Below are 13292 nucleotides of genomic sequence, written 5' to 3'. Positions count from 1 at the left end.
GCTGGGAGGATCCCCCTGAGCAACAGAGTTACACTGCCAGATATCCTGGGGCTGGGACATCAGGGATTTTTCCATACTGATGGCCAACAGCCAACTATTGGGCAGGGTGATGATGCCACTCATTACCAGAAGTCTTCAGGCTGTGAGTTCATATTGTTGATCTCAGGACTGGCAGTTTGTCCTCCCCTGAGTGTTGCACTCCCCTTGTTTTTCAGTGTGCAACGATGAGAACCCATGTGAGGGCATGAGTCGCCATGCCACCTTTGAGAACTTTGGGATGGCCTTCCTCACACTTTTCCAGGTGTCCACAGGTGACAACTGGAATGGGATCATGAAGGTAACTGGGACTTGGAGGCAAGGTTCTCCTACTTGTGAGGAAAGAGAAATTCTAATGTGTGAGTCTGTTCAGCAGAGCTTGGGCTAGCAAAGAGAAGGGGAACAGAACACAGAAACTGGGTTGCTAGATAAGATCCCTGCTTCGTCCAGAGTCTCTCTCCCCATCATGGTAACTCACACCTTGCGTTCATCTAGTCCTAGAGACATCTGAATGAGAAAAGTGCCAGTTTTCCTTGGGAGAAACAAGAAAATAATTTAGGTTAACAGGGAATATCCACTGTAGTCAGGACTGTTATCAAAGCTGAGCACAGGACATGTGTGTTGGACATGGCACTCATCTGCAAAGTTACCAGGAAAGTACAAAATAAACCCTTCCTTCAGAGGACTTGGAGAAAGGAAAGTTCTTCCATTACATAAGGTGCTTTTGTGAATAGATGGGAGAAGGCAGTACCAGCCTGCTCATTTCTGGTCTCGTTCACAAGTGTGGGGCTATGATGGCAGCGACATGCCATAATCTGAAAGTTTGCTTCATATGCCTTTGGATGGTTTTGCTCTGAAGCAAACAGCGTATGAACAGAGAGTGCCCCAGATTCTTTGGGGACCTCATTATGCCAAAAGGTATGGGGTGATTAGAAGTGTTTGCCTTGTTCTTTCCATTTGTGTCAGTGTTTTTTGACAGAGAGAACAGCCAAGCCTCTGTTCTTACTTTAGTCTTTCCTTCCTTCCATCGTTCCCTCTCAATCCCAACTTCCCCTCAAGGATACCTTGCGTGACTGCAGCCACGATGACCGGAGCTGTCTCAGCAACCTGCAGTTCATCTCCCCACTGTACTTTGTCAGCTTTGTGCTCACAGCCCAGTTTGTCCTCATCAATGTGGTGGTAGCTGTGCTCATGAAACATCTTGACGACAGCAACAAGGAGGCCCAGGAGGATGCAGAGATGGATGCTGAGCTTGAGATGGAAATAACTCATGGGCTGTGCTCCCACAAGTCAGGCTCTCCAAATTCAGGACAGAGAAAAGGAGCAGGGACAGGAGGAGGTGGTGGTAGAACAGATCCTGAAGGACATCTGTGCATGAGATGTTATTCTCCAGCCCAGGTGAGTACACCTTTGAACTTATTAACCAGACTGCATCAAGGAGCTGTGGGCATTAGCTGGACAGCTCAGATAATTGAGGGCTTAGCAGTAGCACAGTCTTCCACCTCAGGGTGAAAGGTTTGCTTTCAGCAGTAGACTTTTGAGTGATAGGATCATGTAGGGACAAGGCTATGACAGCAGTGTGTCCTGTTCATTGTCATCATGGTGTAGGAACCTGAGGGCCAGCAGAGGAGGGATGGAGCAGATCAGCTAAAGGTATGACAGGAGCAAATTTGGGAGGAGAGCACAGGAGAAGAGTGAGAGCTCAGGAGAAGAGTGCAGGAGAAATGGCAGATCCAGAGTGAGTGACTCCAGCAGAGCTGGAAGAGAGACATGAGCACTGAAAGTGAGTGAAGACTATCCCTCCTTTTTTTTTTTTTTTTTTTTTTTTTCATTGAACTCTGGCACCTTTACACAACCTGTGGAGCAAATGTTTCCCTCAGTGACCCTGTGCAAGTACCTGCAGAACAAGATGCTGCTCCAGATGAGTCAGGGTGGAGAACCCAGCCCCAAATTCACATGAAACTTGAAAGCAAAAAACTCGACATTCTTAAAATGATCTCTCCCATCCTCCCCCCTTTCTTGTCCCCTAGGAGAACTTATGGCTGGACAGTGTCTCTTTAATTATTAAGGACTCCTTCGACGGGGAGTTAATGATCATCGATAACCTATCGGGCTCCGTCTTCCATCATTACTCCTCGCCGGCCATGTGCGAGAAGTGTAACCATGACAAACAAGAGGTAACCTGCGTACGAGGATGTGTGAAGGGACTCTTCCCCCCAGACCTGCACACCCACACCCACATGCCCGCAGGTCATCCCATGTGTGCTCTTCACTGTAGATTGTGTAGACAGTAGAGCTTGTTGACCTGTGTTTGTTATCTGTTGTGAAGTGCTGGTACTGCCTCTAGTACAGGCCTGCCCTCCTCAGCCACACATGGATGTTTGAGGTGGTGGAAAAGTGAGACGTGACAGGACACGGTCAGGAGGGACAGAATGACCTGTAGAGAAATGACTATGAAGACATCCCTTGGCAGCTCTTGTTTTGTTCAATTCTGCAAGAAAATTCTAGGTTCAGGTTCATGTTGGGTAGAGGACTCTAAGGATCTCACCCCAAAGAGACCACTCAGGAGCAATTCAGTGGGAGATTTAAGCTTATGCTTTGTCCTCATTTTAAGCATGTGCTTAACCCTATTGAGGCTGATCAATTAAGCACATGTTTAAATGCTTTGTTGAATAGTCATGTCTGTGAGTAAGGATTGGTTTGTGGTGAAAACCAGTTAATTAGTTTGAGCAAAAAGTAAATAAAAGTGAGCCCACTGAGAAAGTTAGCTGATGGGTTGTTGCTAAGAGCAGGACTAAATGGGTTATACTTGAGCTACTGAAGTTGATAGATGCTTTGGAAAACTCCTTCCTAAGCAGTTAGTCTTTTCAGGTTGTGAAACTTGAGGAGCAAGATAGTCCAGGAAGGGTTAGGTGAGTAGCAGAACTATTTTAGTTCTGAAATAATTTTATTGTATGTAGGTGCTCTGATCTTGTGTGTTAAGATTTGCAGCAGTAGTGTGACTCTTCTGACAGTAAATTGGTACATCAGTGGCAAACTTCACCCTCTCCCTCCCCAGAACTGACTTGGTATGTTGCTATAGCTTATAAAGAAACAAGGAAACTTGAGGAAAGAGCTCTTATTGGTAGGTCATTCTATTCATGTTTGAAGAAAGCAGTATTTTGTTTGGTCTCAGATGCCTAGTTCTGATGCTCTGATATTTTTCAGCTTCTCAGTTGTCTTTTCCCCACTGCTGCCTTTTGAATGTATCAAAATGCAAGCATTGCTGTAGTTTATTGTTACTGAGACACTTCACAAATGAATCCTGCATTAATGCAACTAAATAACCAAGTTTCAATTAACTGCAATTTCCATTGCTTTACTTAAGTCTTTATGTTCAGCAATTGGTGCTTTCTCAGCAAATGAGATCTCCTAAGGCATTCCAGAATGATTGATTCCAAGTCATTTGCAGCTCGTTTGCTACGTTTGAAAACCTCACCTCCTCAGTGTCCTGCCTACAAATGAAGACAACAACCCATTTTCTTACCTTTCCAGCAAAGAAACTAGATAGCAAAATCTTCAAATGCAACCCACAGCCAGAGCAAGGAATTTGAAGTAATTATCACAACTGAAGAATTATTCTTAGATCATACTTTCTAATGGCTGTTATAGAGACAAAAATTACTTTCAGAATTGGTATTTTGACACATCTAAAATGTGGAACTCAAAAGAAATTATCTGTGTAAGAATGAGTTTAGCCATAAAATATAGATGTTTTATTTTGGATCATATGAGTCAAAACTATACCTTAGGATTCTAAGCCAGGATTGATCATGACCTTCTCTTTATATTTCAAAATAGAAAAAAAATTGAGGAAATTTCAATGGTAAATCACTATATGGAGGCATAGCTAAGATCAGCATTTGTCTTGGTTTGAAAGACAGGTGTCTGCTAGGGAGGGGTGGGGCCTCTGTAGGAATGGGGAACTCCAATCCTTTCCCTCCAAGTTATTATAATTTAGAAGATTAAAGAGGCTTCTCAGTCAGAGCTATGGGGAAAGGAATATCAGTTCTTTACTAGTAAATATAACAGGACAAGAAAACAACACAACTACAGCATTAATAATAATAATAAACAGAACCAAGAACCCCGAGGGGCTTTGTCTCTCAAGCCCGGGACTGTCTGATCTCTTGGGACCCCGAGAACACCAAGCCGAAATGGTGGGATGCTCCAGGGCTGAAGACTGGAAACAGTGGGGTGTCCCAGCAGGCAGGGGGTGTCCCCGCAGGCAAAGTGAGCAGTGCTGAAGAAGCCGCGACAGCTGGACGGGGCTGACCCAGCTCCAGCAGGGCAGGCGAGGAGCTCCGAATTCCTGGGCGCTCCAGCAGATGATAGAATTCCCAGGACCGGACCCTCCGTTAACAGTGGACTCCACGCAGCCAGCAGTTGCCCGACTGTCCTCCGATGCCGAGAGCAGGAGGAGGGCACCCTCAGCTCCTGGAGCCACTGAGCCTTTCCCTCCCCCAAACTTAAGTGATCTTCCCCCACCCTCGCCATTTCTTTTGTGTGGGTTGAGCACCCTTTAAGCATCAGCATTTAGTCTCTTAGCAACTTATGGGGGAGGGAAAAATTCTATAGGAAAAGAAAAAAAAAAACCCACAACAACAAAAAAACCAAACCAACCAACCAACAAACAAACAAAAAAACCCCTTAACCCCCAACAGCAATGAACACAATCATTAGATTAGAGTGTACTCTGGTACACCAACATATCCAAATGAGTATTGTTCACAGACTGAATTGTACAGTCACAGAAGTAATTGACAGCAAATTACATAGGCAAAACTATTTATGTAGTCCTTTTAAGTGCATGTGTGTTAGAAAAAAACAGTATGCTTGCTGTCTGCCCTATCAGCCTTAAACTGCCCTTCTGACAAAAATCACATATTAGGCAAAAATGTCCCCTCCAATTTCATTGGGAGTTTAATTCATCAAGATGCTGAACACAGTGGATGGATACAACATTTAAATGTATGCTCAAACTCATTATTGTGTGCTAAGCTTTTTGTGGCATTGAGCAGAAGTGCTCAGGCCTTTCCCAATTAAACTCCTGATACTTTATTTTCAAACGAACTATTTGTACAATTAAGGATTTTTGTAATTGTTGGTCTGTTTTTAAAGATATATCTGCAAGTAGTTGTTTTCTAAGTGATATGTGTGCATGTTTCAGTATCTCAGGCTGACGTTCCTGGCAGGTTTCATGGATTGGTATCTAGTGAACAGCCCCTTCTCTCCCCATTGCAATTTAAAATGTTTTTGATCCTCATCTTTAGTCAGCAGATTTTAAAATATTCTGCTCTAAGGGAAGCAAAAAGAACAAAACCTTCTTTTTTCATGATGCTTATCTCTTGTCATTTCTATCCTTTCACTCTTGGGATGGTTAACAGACTTCTGTATATGGATGACTGAAGTGTGTTTAGCTATGGTAGGGGTTTGTCAGTGAGTGCCAGTGAAATGTTTCCACACCTGCAGATTATTTAGTCATGACTTTTTGTCGATTGTGGGTTTTGTGTAGATCCCAGGGTGGTCAGAATTTTCAAGCAAGTGGTTCAGTGACAGACAGACTGTTCTGGCTTTTGTTGTAGTCCTTTTTTATGGATGGCAAAGATAGGCGCAGATGTCATGTTCGCGTCTCTACAAGCACGGCTGTAAGGCTGTTTTGGTGTTGCAAGCACTTGGGAGAGTAATAGATGAGTACACACATTAAGTGGGACTGAATGAAGACTGTGTTTCTCCACACAAGTTGCTGCTGACTGGTGGCTGTGTAGCATCCCTGGCATAAGTTCATTGTGGGCTCTCTGTGCATTCATGCTCTGAGGAGTAGTTGGTTTGGGGCTTTCTCCATGGTTTAACAGCACCGTGTTCCTGTGTCAGAATAATAGCTCAAATAAGGATGTCATTTGTCCACTTTATTTAAATCCAGCTCTGCTTTTCCATTCTGTTTGTTTAAAGTGCATTATCCCTCAGATGAAGACCTCTTCCAGTCTCTGGCCTTGGCACAAGCCACTAAACTTCCAGCTCAAAAGTCATCTCTCCAAATGTTTCACCTGCTGTCATGGTGCAAGAGCTGTACCTGCCTCTTGCAAACACAAACACATGGCCAGAAGCTGCCCCGACTGAGACAACCCAGAATACAGCTCCCAAGAATTAGGTGGTGCAAACTTCTGGCACTGTAGACAACAGATAATGGAAATCCAAGCCCAGGAGGGATAGAGTAACCGCTTAGGCTGGTAGAAAAAGATACGTTTCAGGCATTATGAGAAAGAGTTGTCAGGCAGAGGGGATTTAAAAGCTTGAAGGAAAGAGGATGGGAGAGGGGAACATGTGGTATGAAACCAAGCTGAAAAATGAAGCAAGGTCAGGCATAGGTCTGGAGCAGAATTGAAGCACAAGAATGAGAGAGAAGCAATGGTCAGACTTGCTTTCAGAAAGCAAGAGAGCTCAAGTGTGGGTGTGTGGGAGGGCTGAATTTAGAGATGGAGAACAGAATTGGAGAACAGAATGGAAGACAGTGTTAGGTAAGATCTTCGGTAGGTTAGAGGAGAGGGGAAAGGCAAGATGCAGGAAAGCTGGAGAGAAACAGGGTTTCAGTAATGAAGGTAAGAGAATATGAAAAGCATGATACTGGCATGGACTGAAAAAGGCATGACTTTCTCTGGAATGAAAGCACTTTCATGTTTAAGCAAGGCTGTCTGTGGTGCCTTCTGAAAGAGAGGTCCACTCCTCATCCCTCAGCAGAGCCGGCTGCCCTGTCACCAGCCTGAGGGACCCCTCTGCCTGCCTGGCTTTACTTGCAGGGCCTTGGGCCAGCTGTATCACTGTGACAGATACAGGACTTGTTCCTCCAATTCTGGTGCTAGAGAAGCATGGACTGGTAGCAGTCTGCTTGCTGATCATATATTCAACCTTTCTTAAAACGTGAATTCTCCTGCTCAGCCCAGGTCTGGGTTAGGCAGTTCCTGATGTATCCAAGGAATATAACCTAAAATTGATCTTGAGTCTACAGGCTCTCACTTGTCCACCATCAACAGTGTGACTGAAATGTGGATGCCAGGCATGACCTGTGATAGCTCCTTTCCCTTCCTGCAGGTCCAGCTGGCTGAAATGGAAGCGTTATCCCTCAACTCAGACAAGTCCTCTTCCATTCTTCTAGGAGATGAGTCAGACAATCAAAACTCTGCTCAGCTGAGTCCTAAGGAGATCAAGGTTAGCCTCAGACAGCCATGGGCATCTTACACCATGTGCTGTACTCATGCCCCTGCTCATTTCAGGTGCTCTGTATTCATCCAGATGTCCCTGCTGAGGAATATAATTCTGGTAATTTTTTAAGAGCTTCTCCATAGAGATATACTGTGGAGTAAGATTTGAGAACAAAAGAGTACGTGTATTTGAAAATTCTCTTTACTACTGTTAGTAACTTCCTCTGAATTAGTCAAAAGGCATTTGGGGCTGGAAAACTGAGCATCTCTTAGCTAGCTTGAAGTTATTATCGGAATCAGTTCTTCTGGAGGCTTTGAAAAGTCTGTTCAATCATCTTCCATTAAATTTCCCAAGGCTTTGTCCTCACTTATTTTTTCCAGCACAATGGCCAGGACAACCCTGACTCCACTGGGGCAGACAGTCTGGGGGAATGCCTGCTTCCAGCATCCAGCGAGGATGGCTCTGCAAACCCAGACAGTTACCTGTGTGAAATGGAGAATACTTCTTTCAACTCAGTTCAGTCCTGGCTAAAGCATGAAAGTACCAAAGGTAAGCTTTACCTCTGCCAGGGGGAGAGTTAATGTGACTTGGGGTTACACTAACCAAGAATTAGCTTTCAGTTTGTTAATTTGCTTCAGGAATGGCAGGGTGGGGGGACACACACGACCAGTTCCTTCATTTTTGTTGCTAGGTTTTCATATCTTCCCTCAGACATGACTCTGTGAAATATTGTGAATGTGCTGATCTCCATTTGCAGTAGTGCACCCATGCATGGTCAGAAAAGAGTGGGCACAGGTTCTCCTGACATGCAAGCTGGATGAACTGTGCTCACTCAGCACAGAAAAACACTGCTGCCCCTTGAGACCAAGTAAAGGTTCAGGGAACACGTGACACATGTCTGCCCTTGGTGAAAGTGCTCCAATTCTACTTCTGAGCATGCCCTGGTCTCCTGTGGTCCCCAGCTTTTCCCAAACCATCACTTAATTTATCTCCCTTCATCCTTTGCCTTGCAGGATCTGGGCTGGATATCCTCTGGCAGTGATACATACTTGAATCAAGGCATTATAGCTCAGCATTTCTCTGTGAGAGCAACAGCAGAGCTGACCTGCTACCTTGTGCTGGCTTGAAGGCAAAACCAGCGAGAACTCCAAGTCAGAAAAACAATTTAATAGGAGAGGAAAAAAAAAGTAAAATAAAATAAAACACATGCAATGGTACAAAAGATCACTGACAGAGTCAGAATACAACCTGAAACCGTGGTGGTGGCAGTCCAGATGAAGTGGTCTTGTTGAAGCAGTGTTCTTGCAGAAAGGTCTGGTAGCTCTTGTCCTCTGGGAATCCAGTGGGTAAGGCTGCCTGTGCTGTCTCAAGGCCCCGATTATATCCAGGTGGGAATGCTTGGCTCCTCCCCCTGGGCAGAGCATCTCACAATGGACTGATATCATTTTATCAGTTTTGCAATGGGTCCTTGATTGCCTATTAAACAGAGATAGCTCCTGGGGAGAGTTATCTATGAGTCATGCAGGACGGTATTGATGGGCCATTAACAGAAGATAGTCTGGAGGGAGGGGGCACGGGAAACAGTGGTGCACAACAACATTTCATGTAGATGGTGATAGAATACATACTTTGGGCACATTTTACATTGTAACTTAGGACATAATCCACCCCTTATTCTATGACCATCTACATTATACCTAAATTAATACATTCTTACAGCTAGATAGATAAATATACACATATACAGAATGAAACCCTACACTCAGTTCTCACTTAAAATTAGGTCTCCCTGTGGTACACAACGGGTTTCCCCATCTTTCTGCATTACCCACTAAGTGGAACCAGGTCCTTGAGCAAAAACAATCCCACGGATGGGTCTGCCTTTGCTTGATGTGGGATTAATCCAAACAGTTTTTCCTAAGATGCCTTTCATGTGTACCACAGGGACTTTATCTCCATCCACTGTGTGCAAGGGTTCAGACTGGGCAGGACCAGCTCGATTGATTGACCCTCGAGTGTTGACCATCCAGGTGGCCTTTGCTAAGTTCAGTTCCCAGTTTTTGAAAGTCTCCCCACCGAGCGCCTTCAGGGTAGTTTTAAGTAACCCATTGCACCGTTCAACTTTCCCGGCAGCTGGTGCATGATAAGGGATGTGATATATCCATTCAATGCCATGTTCTCTAGCCCAGGTGTTTATAAGGCCGTTCTTGAAATGGGTCCCATTGTCTGACTCGATTCTCTCAGGAGTGCCATGTCTCCACAAGACCTGCTTTTCAAGGCCTAAGATAGTATTCCGAGCAGTAGCATGAGGTACAGGGTAGGTCTCTAACTATCTAGTGGTGGCTTCCACCATAGTTAGCACATAGCGCTTGCCTTGGCGGGTTTGGGGAAGGGTGATGTAGTCAATCTGCCAGGCCTCTCCATACCTGTACTTCAACTATCGTCCACCGTACTACAGAGGCTTTACCCGCTTGGCCTGTTTGATTGCAGCGCAGGTCTCACAGTTGTGGATGACCTGTGAGATGTTGTCTATAGTAAGGTCCACTCCTCGGTCACGGGCCCATCGGTATGTTGCATCTCTCCCCTGATGACCAGACGCATCATGGGCCCAATGGGCTAAGAATACTTCTCCCTTGTGTTGCTAGTCTAGATCTACTTGTGATACTTTCACCTTGGCGGCTTTGTCCACCTGCTCGTTGTTGTGATGCTCTTCATTAGCCTGACTCTTGGACACATGTGCGTCCACGTGTCGAACCTTAACGGTCAGCTTCTCTACTCGGGCGGCGATGTCTTGCCAAATCTCAGCAGCCCAGATGGGTTTCCCTCTGCGTTGCCAATTGGCCTTTTTCCAGCGGTTCAGCCATCCCCACAGAGCATTAGCTACTATCCACGAGTCGGTGTAGAGATAGAGTCTTGGCCACTTCTCTCGTTCGGCAATATCTAAAGCTAGCTGGATGGCTTTAAGTTCTGCAATTTGACTTGATCCACTTTGTCCTTCAGTAGCTTGTGCAACTCGTCGTGTGGGGCTCCATACTGCAGCCTTCCATTTCTGGTTAGCGCCTACAATTCGGCAGGAACCGTCAGTGAAAAGGGCATATTGTCTTTCAGTCTCCGGTAGCTCGTTATACGGTGGGGCTTCCTCGGCACGTGTCACTTGTTCTTCCTCTTCTTCAAAAGATAATCTAAAAGTCTCACCTTCAGGCCAGTTAGTTATAATTTCCAGAATCCCAGGGCGATTCGGGTTTCCAATACGGGCGCGCTGTGTAATGAGGGCAATCCTTTTGCTCCATGTGGTGTCAGTGGCATGATGCGTGGAAGGAACCTTTCCCTTGAACATCCATCCCAGCACTGGTAGTCGAGGTGCCAAAAGCAGCTGCGTTTCAGTGCCAATTACTTCCGAGGCAGCTTGAAGTCCTTCATAGGCGGCTAAGATTTCCTTCTCTGTGGGAGTGTAGTTGGCTTCAGATCCTCTGTAGCTTCGGCTCTAGAATCCCAGTGGTCGGCCCCGAGTCTCTCCAGGCACCTTCTGCCAAAGACTCCAAGACAGGCCATTGTTCCCGGCTGCTGAGTAGAGCACGTTCTTCACCTCTGGTCCCGTCCTCACTGGGCCAAGGGCTACCGCATGAGCGATCTCCTGCTTGATCTGGGCAAAGGCTTGCTGCTGTTCAGGGCCCTAGTGGAAATCGTTCTTCTTGCGGGTGACCAGGTAGAGAGGGCTCACAATCTGGCTGTACTCAGGAATGTGCATCCTCCAGAAACCTATGGCGCCTAGGAAAGCTTGTGTCTCCTTCTTGCTGGTCGGTGGGGACATGGCGATGATCTTATTGATGACCTCAGTGGGAATCTGCCGCCGTCCATCTTGCCACTTTACTCCCAGGAACTGGATTTCTTGGGCCGGTCCCTTCACTTTACTTCGCTTAATGGCAAAACCAGCTTTCAGCAGAATCTGGATGATCTTTTCTCCTTTCTCAAAGACTTCCCCTGCTGTGTTCTCCCATACAATGATGTCATCAATGTACTGTAAATGTTCAGGAGCCTCACCTTTTTCCAGTGCAGTCTGGATCAGTCCATGGCAGATGGTGGGGCTGTGTTTCCACCCCTGGGGCAGTCGGTTCCAGGTGTACTGTACGCCCTTCCAGGTGAAGGCAAACTGGGCCCTGCACTCTGCTGCCAAAGGAATGGAGAAGAAGGCATTGGCAATATCAATGGTCGCATACCACTTTGCTGCCTTGGACTCTAGCTCGTACTGAAGCTCCAACATGTCTGGCACAGCAGCACTTAGTGGTGGGGTGACTTCATTCAGAGCACGGTAATCCACAGTCAGTCTCCATTCTCCACTGGACTTACGCACTGGCCATATAGGGCTGTTGAAAGGTGAACGAGCCTTGCTGACCACCCCTTGGCTCTCCAGTTTCCGAATCATCTCATGGATAGGAGTCACAGAGTCTCTGTCGGTGCGGTATTGCCGTCGGTGTACTGTTGTTGTGGCGATTGGTACCTGTTGTTCTTCAACTCTTAGTAGTCCCACAGCATAGGAGTCATCTGAGAGACCAGGCAAGGTACTCAGTTGTCTGATGTCTTCTGTTTCTACAGCAGCTATCCTAAAAGCCCAGCGATATCCTTTTGGATCTTTGAAGTATCCATTTCTGAGGTAGTCTATGCCAAGGATGCATGGGGCCTCTGGGCCAGTCACGATGGGGTGTTTTTGCCACCCATTCCCGGTTAAACTCACTTCGGCCTCCAATACAGTCAGCTGCTGGGACCCTCCTGTCACTCCAGAAATAGAAATGGATTCTGTTCCTACATACCTTGATGGCATCAGGGTACATTGGGCACCAGTGTCAACCAAAGCCGTATATTTTTGTGGGTCAGATGTGCCAGGCCATCGGATCCACACAGTCCAATAGATCCGATTGTCCCTTTCCTCTACCTGGCTAGAGGCAGGGCCCCCCTATTCCTGGTCATGGTACACGTTGCTTTCTTCCTGTAAATATGTTCCTGAGGTCCCTTCAAGTGGATCAGTCATATCATTCTTCTTATACTGTCTGGGGTTCTGTGCTTTTGAGACTGGAGCAGTGTTGGCTCTAGATGAGCTCTTCGTGGTAGGTGTCTCTCTCTTCAGTTCACGTACCCGGGCTGCTAAGGAGGAGGTGGGTTTTCCATCCCAATTTCTCATGTCTTCTCCATGTTCCCGAAGAAAAGACCAGAGGTTACCCCGTGGAGTGTATCCTCTCTCTCTGGCTGGTGGGTACCTGCTCCTAATGGCAGAGACTCTTGTTGGTTCTGGCGAGATGTGGTAAATTTCTTCCTTAAGTTCCTTTTTTAGTTTCTGATGGCCCTCTTCAATCAAGCTCCGGACTTGCTCAGCCAGCCTTGTTTCCACGGATGAGACATGGGTACGAAATGGGGCGGTGACAGTATCCTCGTAAATTCTTAGTTTATTGACCAAGACGCCCACCTTGTCCTCACCTTCCCTCCATTGCAGCGTTGCCAGGTAACGGGAGTACATCTCTGGTCCAAGCCGTGCAAATCTCAACCACATCTGCGATGTGCACTGGACATCATCTGGGCTTTTAGGAAATCTCTCGTCTTCTGAGAAAATGATCTCCAGCACAGCCAATTCCCTCAGGCATCGGATACCTTGTTCCATTGTGCTCCATTTTCCTTGGTGCACCTGGAGGTCTTCTTTACAAAGGTATCTGTCCCTCACACTTGTTAGCAGTCGCCGCCAGAGGCTGAGAGTTTGTTGGGTTCTCCCGATCCCCTGGTCAATGACCACATCCCGAGACAGCGATCCTAGTTGCCTGGCTTCACTTCCATCCAGAATGGTGTCATTGGCTGCAGCGTCCCAGATGCGGAGCAGCCAGGTTAGGATGGACTCGTTTGTCTGGCGGGTGAATTCCCTCCGCAGGTCACGCAGTTCACCCAGGGATAGAGAGCGGGTGATGATCTCTGGCTTTGTCTCTTCTGCTGGGTGCGAAGGTCCTGCCACATCCTCATCAGTCATTATGCGGACT

General features: G+C 46.5%; 1 protein-coding gene across 4 annotated transcripts in view; it reads left to right on the top strand.

The window, feature by feature from the left end:
• CACNA1I (calcium voltage-gated channel subunit alpha1 I) overlaps positions 1–13292 on the top strand; it is a 196664-nt gene that overhangs the window by 178752 nt on the left and 4620 nt on the right. For 3 of the 4 annotated variants that reach the window (XM_040062451.2, XM_058420267.1, XM_040062454.1), the window contains 5 exons: positions 216–337; positions 1096–1434; positions 2067–2213; positions 7165–7281; positions 7656–7824. In XM_040062451.2, the coding sequence (XP_039918385.1) occupies positions 216–337; positions 1096–1434; positions 2067–2213; positions 7165–7281; positions 7656–7824 (894 nt within the window). The remainder of the gene's footprint in view (positions 1–215; positions 338–1095; positions 1435–2066; positions 2214–7164; positions 7282–7655; positions 7825–13292) is intronic. The other variant, XM_040062453.2, reaches the window with a different exon arrangement.

This window comes from Hirundo rustica, chromosome 4 (genome assembly GCF_015227805.2).
Source record: "Hirundo rustica isolate bHirRus1 chromosome 4, bHirRus1.pri.v3, whole genome shotgun sequence".
Lineage (NCBI taxonomy): Eukaryota > Metazoa > Chordata > Aves > Passeriformes > Hirundinidae > Hirundo > Hirundo rustica.
Note: the sequence above shows the minus strand (reverse complement) of the source record. Positions and strands in the feature narration are given on the sequence as shown.